The following is a 20,589-nucleotide window of genomic DNA, read 5'->3' as shown; positions in this document are numbered from 1 at the left end:
GAAAACAAAATGATACTTATTAGATTGTATTCGATTAAAACAAAAAAAAAAAACACCCAAAATATAGGTTAAATACAAGGTAAAAAATAAAAATGCGTATAGAAATCTTACTTTATTTTGGGAATTAGATTTGAAACGTGAGAGAAAATCAATGAGTAGTTAATTAGAGATAAAAAAGGAAGTTGAATAATTGAAAAAGCTGATTTGAAATTGGATGAAAGTAATGGATATGGTGAATAATATAGGCAATACTTTAGGATGAAGGAGAGACACGTTTTTTTTTAAATTTAGAAAGGGGAGTGGGAAGTTATCGATGAGTGGTAAAAACATGGTAGCTATGTGAAGTAAATATGATATATTTTAGCTATTAAATATAATTATTGAAAAGTTTAGTTATGTTATAGAAATAGGTAATAATGGAGGCACTTATCTGAAATAAATTTTACTTAAATTAGTCATCATTAAAACACTAACAAGAGACTTAGAGAAAATGAAGAAGTAACTCATATTTATAGTTGACAGACTATTTCAAGGAGGAACAGAAGAAGGAAAAGATCAGAGATAGAAAAAAAAAAAAAAAAGGAAGGAAAAGACATGGTTGAAACTAGAGGCGGATTTAGGGGCGAGAGATTGTGCACCCAACCCCCTCGTCAAAAATTATACTGTACATATAAGATAATCTTTTTATTTTTTGTGTACATATATAGATTTTGAATCCCCTAAACAAGAAAAGTGGAGAATTATAGTTTATGGGGTTCAAAATTCACCCTAAAAGAAAAAGGAGAAAAAAATATCTATTTAATTGAATGACGGTGACAATCATTTTTACGCCTTCATTTTATTTTAAAAATCAAACTCCACCTCAACTTTAAACTATAGACATTCTCCTATGTAATTTCTAGTTAACACTTGACTTTTTCAATGCTCCATCCATGTAATACCTTTTTATGTTGGGAAAAAGGCATTTTTATTCCCTGTGTTATTACATTATTCCTATTTTAGTCCTTGTGATATGTAACTAAGCATATTTAACCTTCAATTAAATGATGTGTGTGTTTTTACTCCTTATATTAACAAAAAAAAAATAAATCACGGACTGTTAAATGTTATGGAGGGCAAATTTGGGTTTCTATTAAGAACGTGGAAATTTGTTCACTTGCCAACGAACAAAATTAAACTCCCCTTCATTATTTTATCTTCTTCACACTCTCCGCCTAAAGAATTGCCCGATGAATATCACTACCGAAAGCAGCGAGCCACCAAACCAACACCTTGTTTCTAGAAATTATCTCTCGAAAGATGGCATAACAATCAAAAACGAAAAAAAGAATCTTCATTTTCCTGTGTCCCGACAGAAAAGGGCCATAGAAAAAAATGATGATTTGTCTTTTGATATGAAAATTATGTCGAAGATGCGTCTTTGAATGTCAATCTATGTATTTGATTAACACCAGAAAAATATAAAACAAGCAAAAAAAAAATAAAAAAAAAATAGAGTAAATCATCAATGACTTAATTCTCTACGTACTATACCCAGAAAATATAGCTTGAATTCACGCCAACCTAATTAGAAAAAACAAAGTGCTAACTGCTAAGTGAGCAAAACGTAACTCAAAAGCAATATAAAGTGGAATGTTTGGCAAAGAGAGGGCATGGAAAAAACATTGCTGCAGAGGCTAACCCTTTGAAGGAAGAAGAAGATACAGTAATAAAAGTTTGCGGTTGATTTATTTGATTGCTGTTAGTGCAAGGATTAAAAACACACACATCATTTAATTGAAGGTTAAATATGCTTGGTTACATAGCACAAGGACTAAAATAGGAATAATGCAATAACACAAGGACAAAAAATGCTATTTTCCCTTTTATGTTATATGTCATATTTTATTTTCTAGCCTAGGTATTTTACGTATAGTTTAAAAACTTCACTATAATATGATAAATTCATCATAAACTTTATCATAAAAGTATTTTTGTCTTAAAATATTAATTTTTTCCTACTGCTTCTGCGCCTTAAAAAAGTTTTCGGGGCATTACAAATATTACTCCTATACAGCTATACTAGAGGTTGGCGATCCCGTTTAGCCTCTCTGTGTTTTTATTCTTCTTAAAACAATTTGTGCAAAGTAAAACAACGAATAGATCTATATTAGCGATACAAATTCCGTTATGCTTTAGAATAATATCAGGAATTTATTGATTCATGACTTTATGTCATGTGCCACATCATGCTGATGTAAGATAAAAATAAAGAAAAAGGAAAAGGTTAAATGCTAAATCAAAGCTTTTTTAATGTTGAGACACAATAAAAATTCTCTTTCAAGCTTCCAAATATACTTTTCTCATCTTTTAAAAATTTACACTTGAATGCTTCTTTCTTTTTACCCCTCGGATTTTGCATTTAGTCAAGTCACTTACAAAAAAGAAACCTCATTTATAGTGCTTTGAACCCATCCATCTTCCATTTTGTGATGGACTTTATACATCAAAAGGACTGCTTTTGCCTCACACACACTCAAGTTGTCTCTCTTCCATTCTTTTGACTCCTCTAATTAAGAATATTCTCTCAAGAATTACAGTGTGTAGTAATAATTTACAAGCAATATTATACTTATATATAAGGGAGAATATGCAAGTTTTGTAGTCTTCACATTTTTGATTGACCATTCATGTTGCACCAAGTGTGTTCCAATTGTTGCATTTTGGTTGGTTATTCTCAATTCTTAACACTAATTATTTTTCTTAAGTTCATTCCCTCTTTAATTTGTATATTGATATTGTAATAATTTTTTGTGTTTTTCTTTTCCTCTTTACTCCCTCAGTTTTATATTATAGAGCAATATTTTTAACTTTTATACTTAGTTCAAAATAAATATTACTATTATATGTAAGGGGCAACTAAGAGGCTTTTGTAGTCCTCACAAAAGCTTTCAATAAAATGTCAAAATTTTCAATTAATTATTTCTAGGTCCTAATCTTATTTTTAAAATCAAATTTACTTTTTGTTCTTAAGGTTTACTTTTCAAAAACTATCGAACCTTCTACCTCATTTTTTCATGTTTTTTGGTTTTCTATCCGGTGCCCAATATCCGCATTTGAGCCCAATTAATCCAGATAATTCGCATTTTGCAGGGCCTATTTGGGGAAAGTGCTCCCTCCAAAGATTTTTTTATACCCAAGCTCGAACTCGTGAACCCTAATTAAGGGATGAGCAGCCGCATCCGCTGCACATATTTTGCATTTGTCTTAAAAGTTCATTAACTATGTATAGATTATTAATGAACAAAATAACTTAAATTAGGATCCAGAACTCATGACCGTCAAATTCTGACTCCGCATTTGATTTGAAATAAATAATTTTATCAAAATGAAAGTTAAAATATTAAAGGAGTGAAATGAAAGTTTTGCTTTTATATATTGAAAATATACTTATATGAGATTTAAATATTACTAACATAAATTATATTTCTTTAATTATTATTATTATTATTTTTTTTTTATATTGAGTACGGCTCACGTAATCCGCAATTATATATATCGTCTTTCTTGTACCAAAAACAAGTCACAAAATTCGAAAAACTATACATATCCGTCATTATAAAGTAAAGGTACATATGTTGAGTGACACCATCATTTGAGCAACTTTCTTGAAAATCAACAGACTTGGATATGTTGCCCTTTTTTCTTCATACTGATGACCATAGGATTCATGCTATACTCAACCATTACGGAATACTTCTATTCTTCTGATTTATGCATTTCCTATGGGATAGACAAATAGTTAGAGCAAATCAATCTTTATCCACTGATTGTGGAAACGGGTTCGCAGGTAAGCCTTTTTGCCACCCAAATTAGTGAAACGAATTTGTTGAATGACTGCAGATTCCTACTGAATGTTGTGAAAAAATCCTCGCACATAGCACTTATACTATAAAATCAATGCGGTTGCACATAGATTAGCAATCACATGCATGGTCTAGCAATGGAAGAAAATGTTTTATGGGATGCACCTCCTTTATTTGTTGCTTTACTGTTACGCAGAGACTCTTTTAGGGATTGTACCGTTAAATTTTGTAAAAACTGATTACAGTTTCCTTTATTACTTTAATTAAAAGTCCTTTTGTTCAGCCAAAAAAAAAAAAAAGGAGCGGCACACGATAAAGTAGTCTATTTTTCCCGTAATTTTGACCTATTACACCAAGTTATTTGTGTCATTTTAGGTTATTGTTTATAAATCATCAAATAAAGTTGATTACAAAAATATATAATTCTCCATGTCAAGCATGATATGATAAACTAAAAATATAGAGCTACAACCTATTTATAACCAGTTAAATTTGCTATGATAGTTTATAGTGTAAAAATAAATTCCTGTACTGCTGTACATTGTCTTTGTAAAAAAACTGAACTCATTTTTATTCTATTGTTTGACATCTTCTTTCACTCCAATTTTTCAGGGTACTTGTCAACATTCTTTTAATTTTAAAAGAATCAGTACATTTTTTGTTTTTTGGTTAAGCAACTTGTTCAAATACGTTATAACGTTTGCAAGGTGCATGATCGACTTAGAAGTTTGCTGAGCATGGACCAAAATATATATACATATATATGTCATAATGTCAACGTTCATATGAGACAAGAGTTACGGTTTTGTCTATGGCATATATATATGGTCCATGGACCACACGTAGCAGCAAAAGTTATTAATTATTAGCTTCAGTCATCCATAATTTCAGTATCAAATTCACGAGAATCTTTCCTCTCAAGAAGTGACGTTTGAGCTACCTTCAAACTAGTGTATTAAATTCCACATGTGAATATATTGCTATATGGACTGATCCTACGTATATTATGTATGTATAGAAGATGTAATTGTTCCATGGTCCCAGCTCTATCTCTCTCTCTCTCTCTCTCATAATTGTCTTGGCAAATCTGTACAAAAATAATCACGAAACAAAAATACACAAAATCGCAAAACGCCGTTGTTTTGTCCCTTTTCAATATAGATATTTTGCTTGCCTTAGGAAAGTCCTTGTAATAACTTGGGTCCAAGTATATATAGATTCCTTCTTTGGTAATTATATTCCCTTGTCTAGGTTTAATTACTTGTACAATAGTCTATCTTGTTTTGGCATAAATCAAGAGTGATTTTAAGGGAATGGTGACTTCAGTTTCAGTGTAAGATCTTCCTTACTCAACAATGCGATAAAAAATATAGTGAAATTGATTAATACTGTCAACTTTCCTTAGCTTAACCAATTTTTTATTTTATTTTATTTTAAAATACAATATTTTCACATTAAACCAATATAAAACAAAACCAGGTCATGTGTAACCAGATTTGAATCAAACCTAATCCGATTACATTATTTGAAGTTAACTTGTATACATTGATGCCAGAAATATTTTTTACGCTATGTATTTTAACCTGGTATAACAGGTTACTTAGCTACCTTATTTTTCAGGTTACTAATTCCACTTATATGGATAATTTATGTGCAATCATCTTGTAAGTGTCTTGAAAGTATAACTTTAACTCGTAATCATTTTCACACCCAGAAAAAAGCCAAAGCTCCAAAGGTGGGTTACCAAGGAAAATGTGTGGAACAAAGCCACATGGTAGGATTGGATTTTCACGCAAATGTGACCCAACCTGACCCACAACTGTTAGTTAAAAGTTCAAAGAGGAGCTAATACTAGCAGTAATGATGAAAAGTCTTAAGGTGAAATATTCAAAAGGGGTTGGAGTAAATTCAAATGATCAACTTTGATTAGTAATTCAACTCATGGAAGAACATCTCTCATGCAACTATGCTAACATAAAGTAAATAGAGAAAAATTAATTAGGAAAACCTTAAATCAAACAAAATATTCTTTGCAACTGTCTACAAGCAAAGTCCATTCTAAAAGACTTTCCCACAATTGTATTAAAAGGTGAAAACCTAACTTTGTTTTATTCTAATTTTTTTTTCTTTTCTCTTCACTTAGTCATATTTTCACACCGACATTTTTCAACGTATTTGGTGAAAGATAAAGGGCTAAAGTTGTACTGTTCACAAAAGAGAAAACGCGTCTATAGTTTAGTGATCATTTTTTCAGGAAAGAGTGCCAAAAAGGAAAATGCAAGAAAAAAACAGACACTTCGATTGCTATAAATTATATAATTCAGCAATAAATACTACAGCATATATATTTCTCTTCACATTTTTCCATTTTCGGAGATTTGTTAAAAAGATAACGGTCGATGAAAACCAACAATTATTACTATAACACATCAATAGAAAAAGGATCCCCCAAAAAATAGGTTTGAAGAATTACAAAAAAATTCAGAGATTGCCATAATGCTAGCTACCTGCAGAGCTTGATCACCTGCTACTTGTCTGTTCTTCCTTCTTAGGCCTTTACCTGTTAAAAAAAAAACATGTTGCAGTTAACAATAATGGATCTCTTTTTTATGCGTCTTTTTATGTATGCGCATAGAGGTGGATTCAAAATTTAAAACGAGAATAAATGTAAGCTTGTTAGCATATGTTTTGAAAATTTGTGCAAAAATATACATAATCTAAGCCAAAAAAATGAATTCGCTATAGAACTTCCCTAGATCCGCTTGATCATCAACTTCAAACTATAGGCAAAATGCATGTCTGCATTATATATATAGGCTAAAACAAAATCTTGAGTTGGGGGGAATGAAGCCTGGTCCGAAATCATTCAAATCATCATAGACTAAAATTTGCTGAATGGTTTCGAGCCAGACAGCATTCCCCTCAACAAATGTTTTCTTGCTATCTTTTGGAACAAGAATAGGAGAAAGAGAGAGCTTCTGGATTTTGGATAGGTAAGGGCCATGCATTGATTAGTTTTATTGTGACATATATATAGCTAGGGTCTTTATATAGGTGACGTGAGCAACGGGGTTTGTCTTTTTTTTTTTTTTTTTTTGTTTTTGTTTTTGTTTTGTTTGTGAGTCAGATGATTTGCTCAAATTTTTGAAATGATTGTGACTCACAAACAAAACAAAAAAAAAAGCACATAATTATGATTTTGACACCATATTAAAGCTGTGTTTGTATTTTAATAACCAGTGCTATCAAAGGTAAAAAGCACATAAAGGCGCTTAGAAAATCATTTCAAAATTTTTATTCAGATATAAACATGTCGCTATAAGTTATTTTTTAAGGTATATTGCCAAGTTTTTCTATATCAAAGTTCTAATATCCTAATATTTTTTAAGGTAAATTCATCTATCCAGATGGAGGGGTTCGAAAAATAACAAAAGTTAAATATAAAAAAATAATGTTGTCAATGGGAATTGAACCTAGGACGCTAGAAAAATTTTTGAACACCCTGGACTACTTGAGCTAACCTTTTGCATTTGTTCAGGGTATTCAAAAGTTAATAGATGCACATAAACACAGAAAATTCATCCTATATATACACTGTAATTTTTTTTTTTATGGGTGTTCACCCATCTAAATCTGCCCCACTTCTTGACTTACGTTATTTCTTTTCCGTACTGTTTGATATGCTTTTTCTTGAGTCGATGGTCTATTAGAAACTATCTCTCTACCTCTCAATTAAGGTAGGGGACACACTACCCTCCCAATTGTGAGATTCGACTGGTTATGTTTTTGTATTCATCTATCCATCGCATTTAATTAATATATCATATTGCTAAGCTACTCCTTCCGTTCCAATTTATGTACTATAGTTTGACTAGGCACTTAGTTAAAGAAAAAAAAAAGAAAGATTTGTGAAACTTGTGGCTAAATAAGTCATAAATATTTGTGTGGCTATAAATCATTTCATTTAAGGTAAAAGGGGAAATTTTGAGTTAAATTATTTCTAAATATAACGTATTATTCTTTTTGGATAGACTAAAAAGGAAAGTATATCACATAAATTGGGACAGAGGGAGTATTAGGTGCCGTTTGGCCATAAAAATTATTCACTTTTTTCCGGATTTTTTTTTCACTTGTTTTACTTTTGGGCGTTTGGCCATAAATATTCCGAATACGACTTGAAGTTGTATTCCGGAATACCAAAAACTCAAAAAACTTATTTTTCAAAATTTTTTCACTTTTTTACAATTCCATTTCACCAAAAACTACAATTTCAAAAATTATGGCCAAACACAACTCCAACTCCAACTCCAACTTCAAAAATTCCAAAAAAAGTGAATTTGTTTTTGGTATCTATGGCCAAACGGCTACTTACTCTCTCCATCTCAAAATACTTATGTTACATGTTTCGAAAGTCAAACTACATGAATTTTTACCATTATTTTAAGATAAATATATTTTTCACCACATTGATATGAAAAGAATTGCAACTTATACTAATATTTTTTACTATAATTTTTTTAATATCTAAATTGTAATTTTAAAAATATTAAATTAACCAAATTATTAAATTAACCAAATTTAATTTATCTCCGAAAAATAATCAAATTAACTTTAAGGAAGTGAAACTATTTTATTGCGCGGATTGTCCTTCAAAGGCACTAGTCTTTAATTTTTGCCATTCGCTTTAAAAAGTGACCGAAAATATTCCGAGGTTCTGGGTTCGAATCCCCGCTCAGTAAAAACAATTTTGTAAGGTAAAGATTTGCGAAAATTCGTTCGCTGTAAGGCATAACAAATATTTTTTATGAATTTTTTTTATCCTACAGGGATTCTACAAAAGTTAGGTCTTAATAGGCCTAATTTTGCTGCGAAATGCTGCCTTGCGATCCTCGGGATATTTTAGGTTAAAGACAAAAATTAAAGACCAGCAATTGGAGGGGCAAAAATTAAAGATTACTCCCGAATAAGGCAATCGTGCAAATTGCCCCAAGCGAAACATGACAATTAATATGGAACAAATGGAGTATATTTATTGTTAGTGCCACCCCTTTTTAAGAATGTTTGGCAGATGACTACGAGGAGTATGGCTTTGCTCCTTCTTGTCCACATTGAAACACCATTGGATTTTACTGAGATGAAATTCCTAACTTGGGCTACACTTTAACTACAAGATTTAAAAGCAGTTCAAATGACCTTTTAGCAACACTATATATAATTAGCTCCGTTAAATTGTTAAGCATTGTGACATTAATCCTTTTCCATTTAAAATTTAAAATCTCCCATTATTTTTTTTTTTATTGCTAATTCAGCTCAACTTTTTTCAAGAACAAATTCAGCCTTATGACGTACGAAATAGAGATGTATAATTGGTTTAGTTTTGTGAAGGGGCTTAAGAATTATAATTAGGACAATTTGTCACTTGCTATGAATGGAGTGTAATACGTCTGAATAAGTTGGCTATCTTCAAGTCAATGGAAGAGTTTTAGTCTTACCCACCGCTAACTACCCTACCCCTTGAATTCAAAACTATGCTTTACAGGGAGTAGTTTATAGCCAAAAAAAAAAAAATCTGCGAGTTCTCTTCACTATGATAATATACTACATCAATAATATCGCCTTCTTACTTAAAAAACACTTTTAATAATGTTAATAGTAACATTATCTGTTTAACTAACGCTCCACTAATTAGAGCAACAAAAGCGTATTGGAATAAAAAAAGTAATAAATGTTTCTTAGTTTGAAATAAATTCAACTTATCAAAACGACTAACATTGAGAGAGTACCAATCAGGAATCATTCTTGGCTAGTTTAAGTGCTCAACCTTTTATTTCACCTTGTTTAATGAAAACAGAGAGTGGATATGATATATAGGAACCCCTTGAGTTAATTAGAAGGTAAGATAATCAGAACCAGTTCATTGAGATCCACGAGAATGGAATTATTATCTAGGTCATGAGGTTTCCATCTTGTTATTCAAGTCTCATTTAACTTAATTACTGTTTATGGACTACAATTGAAAAAGTGTTATATAAAGGATGTTTCTCTAAATAATTAGTGAGGTGTCACTTTCATTACTGCTTATGGACTAGCAAGCTTAATTAGTGAAGTGCCACTTTCATTTTTGTTTCGAAATAGAATGTGATAGAGTTATGATACTTTATGTTTTGCTGATTTGACAAACCTCATTCGAGTGGTGCTTTGTGTTGTGATGATTTGACAAATCTTATTTGAGGAATCAGATGCGATCGATATAAATTGATGAGTTATGATACTTTGATCTATGATTTGACAAACCTCATTCGAGGAACCAATGCGATCGGATTCTAGCTATTGCTGACTTTGTACCAACCGGTAGCGACCGTAGCAAAGAATACGGATGCGTAATGACTCACAAACCAAGTCGAGAACCGTATGAAGAATCGGTAGGGATCGGATGTGATCGGTTCTAGCCGTCATAAAGTCAACTACGGTAAAAGCCGCCGCATTGTACCGACCCAGCGAATAAAGAAGACAACTGCATTTTGCTAGAGGCCCAAGCAAACAATGAAATGTCCCTCTCACATCCCACATGCTCTCTCATATATAACAACATGTTACAAGGGTAACCCTAACACTTTGAAATTTAGAAAAATTATTTACTCACAAGAAGTAGCCGCCGCTGCTCTCAAAGTGCTCTTCAAGATCAAAGCTGCAACAACTAAAGGGACCAGTCCTTTAATCAATGTCGATGTCTTAAGTCCTTTTAGTTGTTAAATCTTTGTCTTGTGTTCTTAACTTGTTTTCCTACACTACTTTTAAGAAGTTCTTGGTAGGACAGATTTCCAACCTTTGTTGTGTTTCGGCTAGAGTTAGTCAAGGATTGTTCTTTGCAATAGAATTATTGTAAAGGTCTTGTAATAGAGTTATTGTAAGGTGGAGGGATTAAGAGTTTAATTCCTAGGTTGTAATCTGAAGTTGCTCAGTTATTGTGAAGTTAAGGAAATCCTACTATGGTAGGTCATGGTTTTTAATCCCTTGAGCAAGGAGTTTTCCACGTAAATATCTTGTATATTTACTTTCTATCATACTCAAGGAACAGATAGAGAACCCAATTCTCTATACTGTTTGGTGGACTCGTACATTTTATCAGAATGATTCCAAGGTTAAATGAAAAGGCAAAAACAGGGAAATAGTAAGCGGCATGAGAAGATTAATAGTTGATATTCCATGAAAAGAGATAATATATTAAGTGAAGTTAACCGTGTTGAAAGGTATTCACTGTTCTCAATTAACTTTTGAATCTTTTTAAAGTGTAGTCAACTTAATAATATTTTGAAAATGACGTATTTTGGTGTAAATATTCTGATTAATATTAGAACATTTCTTTCCTGGCCTCACCATACATGTCACTCAGATAAGGTCATAGTAAACAGTAAATGTAGTCCAGAAGAATGACATATCTATAGGCACTAATCTGACTAATTACTAATAGGCACTAATCTGACTAATTACTAACAACAACTCTTGATGAATAATTTCCTAATCTTTTTCTGGTTCTCTTTCCTTATAGAAGCTTATTGATCCATAAAATCCCGTGTACGCCACTGTAGGACAATTCTTAGTTCCAAGAAATGGTATTCATCTGCATATGAGATCTTTAACTAGGAATCTCATTCTTGTTCACCTTACTATATAACTTTAATGTGATCAATTTCTGCTATCAATCAACCAACTCTTTCCCTTCAAATACAGAACTAAAAACTGTAGCAATAAACGACTTTGTGGACCACAAATAAATGTCAACAGAAGAACAATGGAACGCAACAGCATCCAAGAGGGTGACACAGAGTACCCTAGCCAAACCAAAAAATAAGAGCGCCATATAATGGTAAGAGAATTCATGTTACAAAGTCACATTGCAGAATCCATCCATCTATGGTAATGATTAATTTTCGGCAAATTTACACATCCAAATAATAAAAGAAACATGTAGTCAAGTATTCTATCTGTTTCAGCATTGGCCTCAGAGCTGAGTTTCAGAATTCTAGCATCAGAAGTCAGAACTACCTGAGAGCAGGGGCGGAGCCACGTTAGCTCCAGGGGGTTCGAACCCCCTCGACGAAAAATTACAATGTATTTTCAAAGTTAAAATTATTTTATTATGTATATATAGTAGAAGTTGAATCGCCTGACTTCTTCGTGTATTTACCTTTTAGAATTTTTGAACCCCCTAGATGAAAATCCTGGCTCCGCCACTGCCTGAGAGTTGAAATGAATGCAAAAAGGGAGCATGACTCTAACGACAACACGTTCACATATCACAACTGTGCAAAAATACTTAAATTCAACTCATTGGCCTTATAAAACACTTATGATAGAGCCAAATGAAGAACATAAACCCAAATACTAATTTTTTATAGGCCACAGTCAACTCTTAAGAAATCTAATAATATAAAAATGAAATGTTATATAAATAATACATACCAAGTTAAAAAGTCACGCTAACTTCAAGATTTGAAAAGCATACACAAATATTAAGATTCGGACGTTTTTGACTGTGATTTTGCTTCCACATATATGTCACTTTCTAACTCAAAAGTCATATTTTGCAGAATATCTACACGAACACTTGAGCGTAACTTGCTTTACGCTCCATTTATATCTTCCCCTTTTGCTTTCCAAACTTTACATCATTACTCCTACCCAATTGATAAAAACAAAAGGTTTCTGCACCACTAAAGCACATCTTAATGGGCCCTGTGACTCTCACTTTGCATTCCATATGCAAATGCTACGATTCAGATTGCAATATAAAAGATGGATATTCTAAATAAGTAAGAAGTGGACGTTAGCCAATATGTTAAAAATATATAGAATTTTATAGAAGATGGAGTCTCTTTACACAAGAATGAGAATAACTTACAGAAATTTACACTTAAATAAATTAATGTTACATAGACTACTGCAAAAAAAAGATTTGCAGTTTAAATAAGAAGTCAATGCACAGCCCTTAGAGCTGTCACAAGAAGGAAAATACAAGAAAATAATGGCTCACTTTATTAAATTATAAAACTCACCAAAGGCTCAAGAATGAAAGATAATATCCATATTCATAACTTCATGCATCTTAGTCATATATGACTCATTTGACTCCTCTCCATGATTGGACTCATTGTTAAAGTTGTAAGTAGCAGAACTTGGATATTGACATGGTCTTTACTATCTAGAAGCAAAGGTGGTATTTGCATTGTAACCAAGAATATGCTGACTTCCTCGGTCATAAGCTCCTACACCTTTATCCAAGCCACCTGTATCACCGCAGCTCTTCCTTCTGCCAAACTTTGGTGATTTTGCACGCGTCGGTGGTGGCTGCAGTACAAAGAAAAAGAACTTAAGATTATAAGGCCAAATGCGTAACCTAATGTGAAATTTAACACGCTCAAAGGCCACAAAAGGGGAAAAAAGACGTCACAACACAGCAGATTAAAATTATGATTACCGTCAAGTAAAAGTTGATGTTACTATAAGTTATCGATGATCAGAATGCAGTACCTTTTTCAGTTCAGCCTTAGGTGGAGGTCCTTCATGGTAGAAACTCGGCATCGGGTTTGCTTTAAACAACAAATTCCTTCTCATTTGCTTCATAGCTGCTTCTCTCTCTTCCTAAGTTTGGAAGTTAGAACAAAATAAAAAAGTTTATTGATTGATAATGCATAATTCAGTTTCTGTAGGATAATTTTATTGATCTGTATTCCACTATTACATCCGGGATCAGGTGATGGCAACATAAAGCAGGCACGTACCTTTGTCCTTTCCTCCCATTGAATTTTCTCAGCCTCCAAAGCTTGTTGTTTCTCCTCTAATTTTGAGTAAAACTGCAAGAAGGGGAAAAACAAAAAGCAAGCGAGAATTAGCCAAGATTTAGCAGACCTGGAAGATCCTTTTCTGTTGTGACTTTTTTTTTTGGGGGTCATTTAGAGGGGACTAGTACAGGGGTGGGGGGTTCAACAGTCCTAAGCAGAAGCGCAAATCAACAGCTACCTCCTTCCTTCTTGCTGCACGTTCAGAGGACCGAAATACTGGGGCTGACGCTACAGTGACCCTGGATTTTCTTGCTGAGACCACATCACTTCTCATTGTTGAGGAAATCATCAAATGGCAAAGCAGAATCCAATAAGGACACAGATCAGAGAAAGCGAACACTTGGTCAAGTTAGATCAAAGGAGAGAGATCATACCAAGAGGCGATCGATGACTCTTCCTCATCAAAATTTTTCTTGTTGTCGGACTTCTTAGGTGCAACTGATAAGGAAACCTGAAAGAGAATGTCATAGCCACAGATTCAGAAATGAACATGCTGTTTGATCTATAGACCCTAACTCCAATGGTTATATGCATTCACTTCTCAGTGAAAAGTAAGTTTTCTCATTAACCAAAAGTGAAGCAAAATAAAACATGAGGACTTTGTTATTGACGCACTTCGCCTGCATCATTCGTAACAGGACGAGTTCCATGAGAAGCACGCCTCTGAGTTGCCAGAGCAAATGGCTGGGGAACAGTGCACTTTGTTTTGCTGCTTCCAGCAACAGATTTGGTTATTGATTTCACTGAAGCTCTTGGTCTCCTGTTATCATCTTTTACCTTTGAGCTTGGTCGATCTTGTTCCTGTCTGCTCTCAACTGACATTTCAGCTGTCGATTCCTTCACTTCATACTCCTTTGTTTCAACATTCTCATTCAGCATATCAGTTCTCTGCTCCACATCCGAGTAACTTATTGCACCACCTTGCTCCTTTTCCATACAGCTATCTGTAACTTCTAACCCCATCAAACCTCTGAAAAAAGGTAAATAAAATAAGAAAGCATTACTTACAGCTAAGGGCTTCATCATGCTAGAATATCGTTTGAATCCATCATCAGAATTGTTAAAGTAGTTTGATTAATTTGTTTTCCTAGAAAATTTGCTTGTTTCTTTATGTGTTAATAACTCTGCACAAAAACTACATAGAATTTCTTGATCCAAACAGGTTTGAATGGTTCCACTGGAGTTAGTGAAACGAAAAACATTTTGATAGTATGTTCTAGTATCAAAAGGACTCCTGCTTTAGAAATAGGACCTCTCAAATCTCAATAGCCAATACTAATCAAATACTAGTTCTTTATAAGAATAATAATTGAATATGTCCTCTTTTCTGCATACTTGATGATATATTGATACCATGATTTCTATTTAATGTTTAAACAATTTATGCATACTGAATAAGCAAGTGCATGGAAACTTGGATTTATACTTTATAAACTTAGATAGGAGGGTATGGAGGACTCAGATCAGGGCAGAAGGCTAGTAGGTAGTCGCGTTTATCCTTTCTTGCGAGTAGCTGCATTGATCTTTAGTTTCTTGTCCCTTGATTTCTGCGAGTATCTGTTTGCACTTGATTTCTGCAAGTATCTGTTTGCACAGAATGGTTTATCATGGCTTATTCACTTTTGTTGTTTTCATTTTCATAATTGCTTTGAATTGTTTGCCCGTATCTAACCTTTCCTATGCTTTTCTTGAGCCGAGGGTCTTCCGGAAACAGCCTCCCTACCTGAGGTAGGGGTAAGGTCTGCGTACACTCTACCCTCCCCAGACCTCACATTGTGGGATTCATTGGGTATGTTGTTGTTGTAAACAATCATAGGCAAAATCTGGCAACAGTCAACTGTGAATTTTGCAGTTAAGGCACGTCCATCCTCGTTTGGACCCACTAAATTGTCCATAAAATGAACTTAAAGATACCCATATTCAGAAGCATGTAGGCTTCTCAGTAAAGTAGCAAAAAGGACTGAGACTAACTCTTAGGTACTAAGAATCAGCATACTGATGTGCCAAATGTACATTGCCAGACAAGGCGGAAAAATCATATTATTCCAAAAAAACAAATGCCTTATATAATTTCTGTGATAATTAATGATTGAAGTCCTTTTATATCCATTAAAAACCTCGATTCTTACACAAAGAAATCTCATGAAAGTAAACCAAATTTCCCTCAGATCCAGGTCATATTAGAAGTTTAATTTGGTCCAATTCCTTAATGAACAAATACACCACCAGAACACACAAAAATGATCAAGCTGAAGTGGTTTTATCTTATTTTGAGTCGCTTTCTCCAGCATCTGGTAATTGCTATTGTGTGTTTGAGATTAGATCATTTCGAGCACATATTTCTAACAAAAGTAGCAAGGGAGAAGACTTGTGATACTAAAATCAATTCTGGACTTTGCATTTTAGGTTCAATGGATTGGCGTCCTGGTGCTAAATAAAAAGAAGAAAGAGCCAGAACTTTTGCTTCTCAATAATTAATGAAACATGGAGAACCATAGAGATATTAGATATCATAAAGTTTCAGAAGGGAAAGTAGACTCCAAAACTATGACAGAAAACATGCATGTATTTATACATTATACACATAAACATATAAAAAGGGCAGACTGGTTTACGAAGCATCCACCGTTCACGTAGGGTCGGAGAAGGGTCGCACCCCAAGGGGATATGATACAGAAACATATAGCTACAAGTAAATTCATATGAATAAAGATAGTGTAAAGGGGGTCCGTATAAATTGTGCCAATCGCAGAACAAACATTACACAAACTTCATGATGCATTACACAGAAATTGATACCTATCTGAAAATGGAATAAGTACAGCAGGGATATACCTATATTTTAATTTTGAATATCATCACTTCGAAACATAAATATACTAAAATTAGACAAATGATGAAAAGGGAGCTAAGGAAAACGAGTTCTTATCCAGAAAATCAGATATCTTGACATACTTTAAAACCCCAATATGGGAGTCGTCTTCGTTAGGGAGCGCTTCGCCCCCCAATGTGGGACTTCCCAGGCCGAATCCGCATTTAGTCGGGCACCAATGCGGGTATCGGACACCGAGTGGAAACCATAAAGAAAGACATATTTTAGAACCCAATTTCAAGATTTTTCAGAAACCCCATCATTTTACATGTTTACCTATAACTCAACCTCTAGAATTTGACTTCATGTTCTAATCAACCAAAATAGTGTCAGCTATCAGCAATCAAACTTGAAATGCATTTCATGATTGAAGATATATATATAAGTGAAGCTGAAAATGTGATATATTTCATAGATACAAGTTGTAAGTTTTGCAACACATATTTTAACACAATTATTACCTTGACAAAACCACATTGGGTGGAGAGCAAAAATGAATAATATAGCATATTGTGAAAAGAATCCTTTTCCTATATAGATCTACCCTTAGAATGTACATAAACGATCATAACCAATGCAAACAGATCCATAGTCTCACAAAAATTAAAAAGAATGTACCCAAAATAACATAGACAATTTTGACCTTGAAAATGACCGATTGATTTGCTGCTTCTTCCTCTTCCTTTTGAAGGGGTGTATTGTTTTCTTTGTTACTCTATTTATATGTGCCTTCTCTTACCCAGAATAAATATATATGCAGTTATTTTTAGTATTATTATATAAAGTAAAAGAAGACAAAGGAAAATATATAGTTTTGCTATTTATAGCAGAAAGAACACGAAAAAGGAGGAGTTCTGTATGCTATTTTTAATTTCTCTTGATAGAGATTCGAACAAAAAAGGAAAGGGAGAAGAAGAAATTTTATTAGGTAAAATCATATATCCTTTTTATAGAGTAAAGATCTCCCACACATTTTGCTTTGTTTCACTAATTTCCCTAACAGTTGTAATATTACGGCTATCTCCCTTTTTAATTTTTTTTTTTAATTATTACATAGGGGTAGGGGAGGCAATAATAACATGGGATTATGACCCTCACTAATAAGATGAAAGTTAAATTTAATTAACTAAGCCGAGCTACTGGATCCCTCATCGTTACTATCTCCCTGAAGAGCACTTTGGTGTATTTTGTTTTCAGTTTGTATCCCTTGAAGAGGACAAATAATTTAAAGATTAATTCTTAGTGAAAGCAATTAAGGAGATTAAATTGCCATATTACCTTTCAACATCGAGAGAAAAGCTGTGCGTTTAATCCCTCAATTATTGAAATTTTTTTGATTTTGCATATTTAATCTATAATTAATTATTACGGGCAATTTTAATCCCGTTTGTTGTGAATCTTAACAAATTTAATGAATTATCAAGCACTAAGTGCTAAATCATTTAATTATTATTATTGTGTTATGCTAACTTGAATTATTATATCATAACCGAATTGAAAAAACCGAAACCGAACCGAACCGAATCTAACTTCAAAAAACTGAAACCGAAAGAATCGAACCAAATTAGTTTGATTCGGTGTTCGGTGTCCACCTTCAAAAAACCGAAACCGAAATAGCCAAATCAAGCTTTGAAAAAGAATCAAGAATCAACGCCCACCCCTAATCACGAATACCTACATAACTAATCTCTGCATTATTAATACCCCATAACTCTAACTAGCAACTGAATGGCTCTGGGTCAAGTATTTATAATGCTTTCTTGATTTGTTGAAATACATGTTTAGCTCAAGGGGTGTCGTATACACATTGTGATTAGGGAAATAACTAATATGAAGTTCGCTGAAAAATTATAATTATTATTTAAAAAAAGTAAATTTTTTGGTGTATATATAAATTATTAATTGTTCTTAATATATCAACAACAACAACGACAACATATATCCAATGTAGTTCCACATATGAGGTCTGATGTAAATATCCTTAGATAAAGGAAATTTATTTTGTAATGTTAAAAGTGATTTAAAAAAAATTATTTTACGTTATAAATTCAAATTTCAGGTGTGCTACTCTTGCTATCTTGTATCTAATATCTGAATATATTAGTAGCTGTTTGTTCTTTACAACCAACGATTAACAAACTTATCTGATAAAACTACCAATGAAAAGAGAATTAATGTTCGACCACCATCGTTGTAATTCAAAGAGCAACCAATATTTAACCAAGAATATTAAACAAATTCAGAAGAATAAGCGCAAGGAAAGAAAATTTACGCCCTAAGATGTTTTCATCCATTAAGCTTGAAGAATTACATTACGTCATATACCCTTTTAGAATTTTAGTTAAATTATTAATTAAAAATAACCCCACAACTTTTTCCAGACAAAAAGAATTGTTTTTGTTGACGAATTGCATTTTAAGGGAATAATAAGCGTTAAATAATACGTACTGTCAGGATTGAGTTTAAAAATTACCTTGGTACAATTGTACGAAATACTTATAGTATATTAACAAATGTATTATAGCTAGTTTGTATTCATATCTTAAAACTTGAATCACTATACTCAAATAATCGAACTTGTAATATTAGAGTTATCAAAGTTTCGGTCTTTACTCATAAATCTAACTTATTAATTAGTTTTCTTTTCTCCAAAAAAGATTGAATAATATTAGGATAATCTTGAGAAACCCAAGTAGATTACAGCTAAAGACGCTTTAACCATAAAGAGTTAAACAGTCGAAAAGAAATCATTGCTTAATTTGTTTCCATCTTTGATTACTATTTGCTAACCCTCTGATAAAGTCCCACAACCTCTTTCTAATTTTAATTTTTCAACGCCGCTGTTTTCATTTTATTCTAATTACTCTTTTGTTTCTTTAAATATATTTAACAGGGGTGGGTTCGATTAAAAATTTGTCTCATAATAAAAGTTTGCTCAGAGTTCTTTAGTTTGTCAGAAACTTATATGCTAGTAGAAAATGTACAAAACTTTTAATGCTAGAGAAATTAACATGATTTATATAGTATTGAAAATTATTATTATTATTATTATTTGTTAATTTAAAAATATTGTAGGAATTCATAAATTTCGAATTCTGAATTCATCTCTAATCAGTATATTGTGGCCTGAACAAGATATACATGATAACATGAACCTCTATCTTGCCCTAACTCAATTACGGATATTGATGTATAGACCGGAAGAAGGCTAAGGATTATCATACAGAGCCTGTTTGGATGGGCTTAAAAAAAGCTGTTTATAAGCTGAAAACAGCTTATAAGTTAAAAAAAATAAGTTGGTATAGTAACTTTTTTTTTTTTTTTTGCTTATAAGTTGTTTTCGGCTTTATAAGCAAATTTAGATAAGCTAAGCCAAATCGTCAAATTATTTTGGGCTTATTTTAGACAAAATGGCTTATAAGTCAAGCCACTTTACTCCAAAAAAGTGAAAACAAATTTGTAAGCAACTTATAAGCCAATCCAAACGGGCTCATAATCCAGTTCTCCCCTCAAAGCAAGCTGGCCCCATAAAAATTCCAACATCTAACCAATTACTACATTATTATAACGAAAGATTAATAAGTAACGATTAATTATTGGCTGAAGTGATGAAAACACCCCTAATCTCGACATGTTTTCATACTTTAGTCCCTGAACTATTGTCACACTTAAAAACACCTAGACTTGGCTAACTACATTTTAATTCAACCCCACGTTGACACATGGCACAACAAGTGTGCTCAAACTCCAATGGACACGTGAGTCGCTGCCACATCAGCTTTTTTTTTTTTCATTTTTTCATTTTTTAAACAAGAAAAATCATTTTTTTTTACATTTCCCTTTAATATTTTTTTCCTATTCCAACATCTAAATTACCCCCTTCCTCCTTTAAAAAGTGGACTTTTTTCAAATTAGAAAAAACTATTTTTTTTTAAATGTGGGAAACCCATTTTTTTAAATATAAATTTGGACTGGATTTTATATTTAAAAAATCTGGAAAACTGATTTTTTTTTTTAAAAAAAAAAAGTG

The 20,589-nt window shown here is 32.6% G+C and overlaps 1 protein-coding gene across 1 annotated transcript; it reads right to left on the bottom strand.

Annotated features, from left to right (window-relative positions):
* Positions 1-12,684: 12,684 nt before the first annotated feature.
* LOC132051784 (protein WVD2-like 3) lies at positions 12,685-17,149 on the bottom strand. Its single transcript, XM_059442991.1, has 7 exons — positions 17,021-17,149; positions 14,303-14,657; positions 14,062-14,138; positions 13,866-13,953; positions 13,628-13,699; positions 13,377-13,487; positions 12,685-13,193 (listed from the first exon to the last, which is right to left on the bottom strand). Exons 1-7 carry the CDS (start codon positions 17,116-17,118, stop codon positions 13,044-13,046), a joined length of 951 nt encoding a protein of 316 aa, XP_059298974.1. The 5' UTR covers positions 17,119-17,149; the 3' UTR covers positions 12,685-13,043.
* Positions 17,150-20,589: the final 3,440 nt, after the last annotated feature.

Source organism: Lycium ferocissimum, chromosome 4, assembly GCF_029784015.1.
Source record: "Lycium ferocissimum isolate CSIRO_LF1 chromosome 4, AGI_CSIRO_Lferr_CH_V1, whole genome shotgun sequence".
Classification (NCBI taxonomy): Eukaryota; Viridiplantae; Streptophyta; class Magnoliopsida; order Solanales; family Solanaceae; genus Lycium; species Lycium ferocissimum.
This window is presented reverse-complemented; position numbering and strand designations above follow the sequence as displayed.

Coding starts and splice junctions, on each gene's coding strand:
- LOC132051784 (XM_059442991.1), bottom strand. CDS start 17,118: ATGTACATTCTAAGGGTAGATCTATATAGGAAAAGGATTCTTTTCACA. Junction 14,658..17,020: donor CCCAATGTGGTTTTGTCAAG/GTAATAATTGTG, acceptor ACCTTTTTTCAG/AGGTTTGATGGGGTTAGAAG. Junction 13,700..13,865: donor GTGCAGCAAGAAGGAAGGAG/GTAGCTGTTGAT, acceptor CCCTTCTTGCAG/TTTTACTCAAAATTAGAGGA.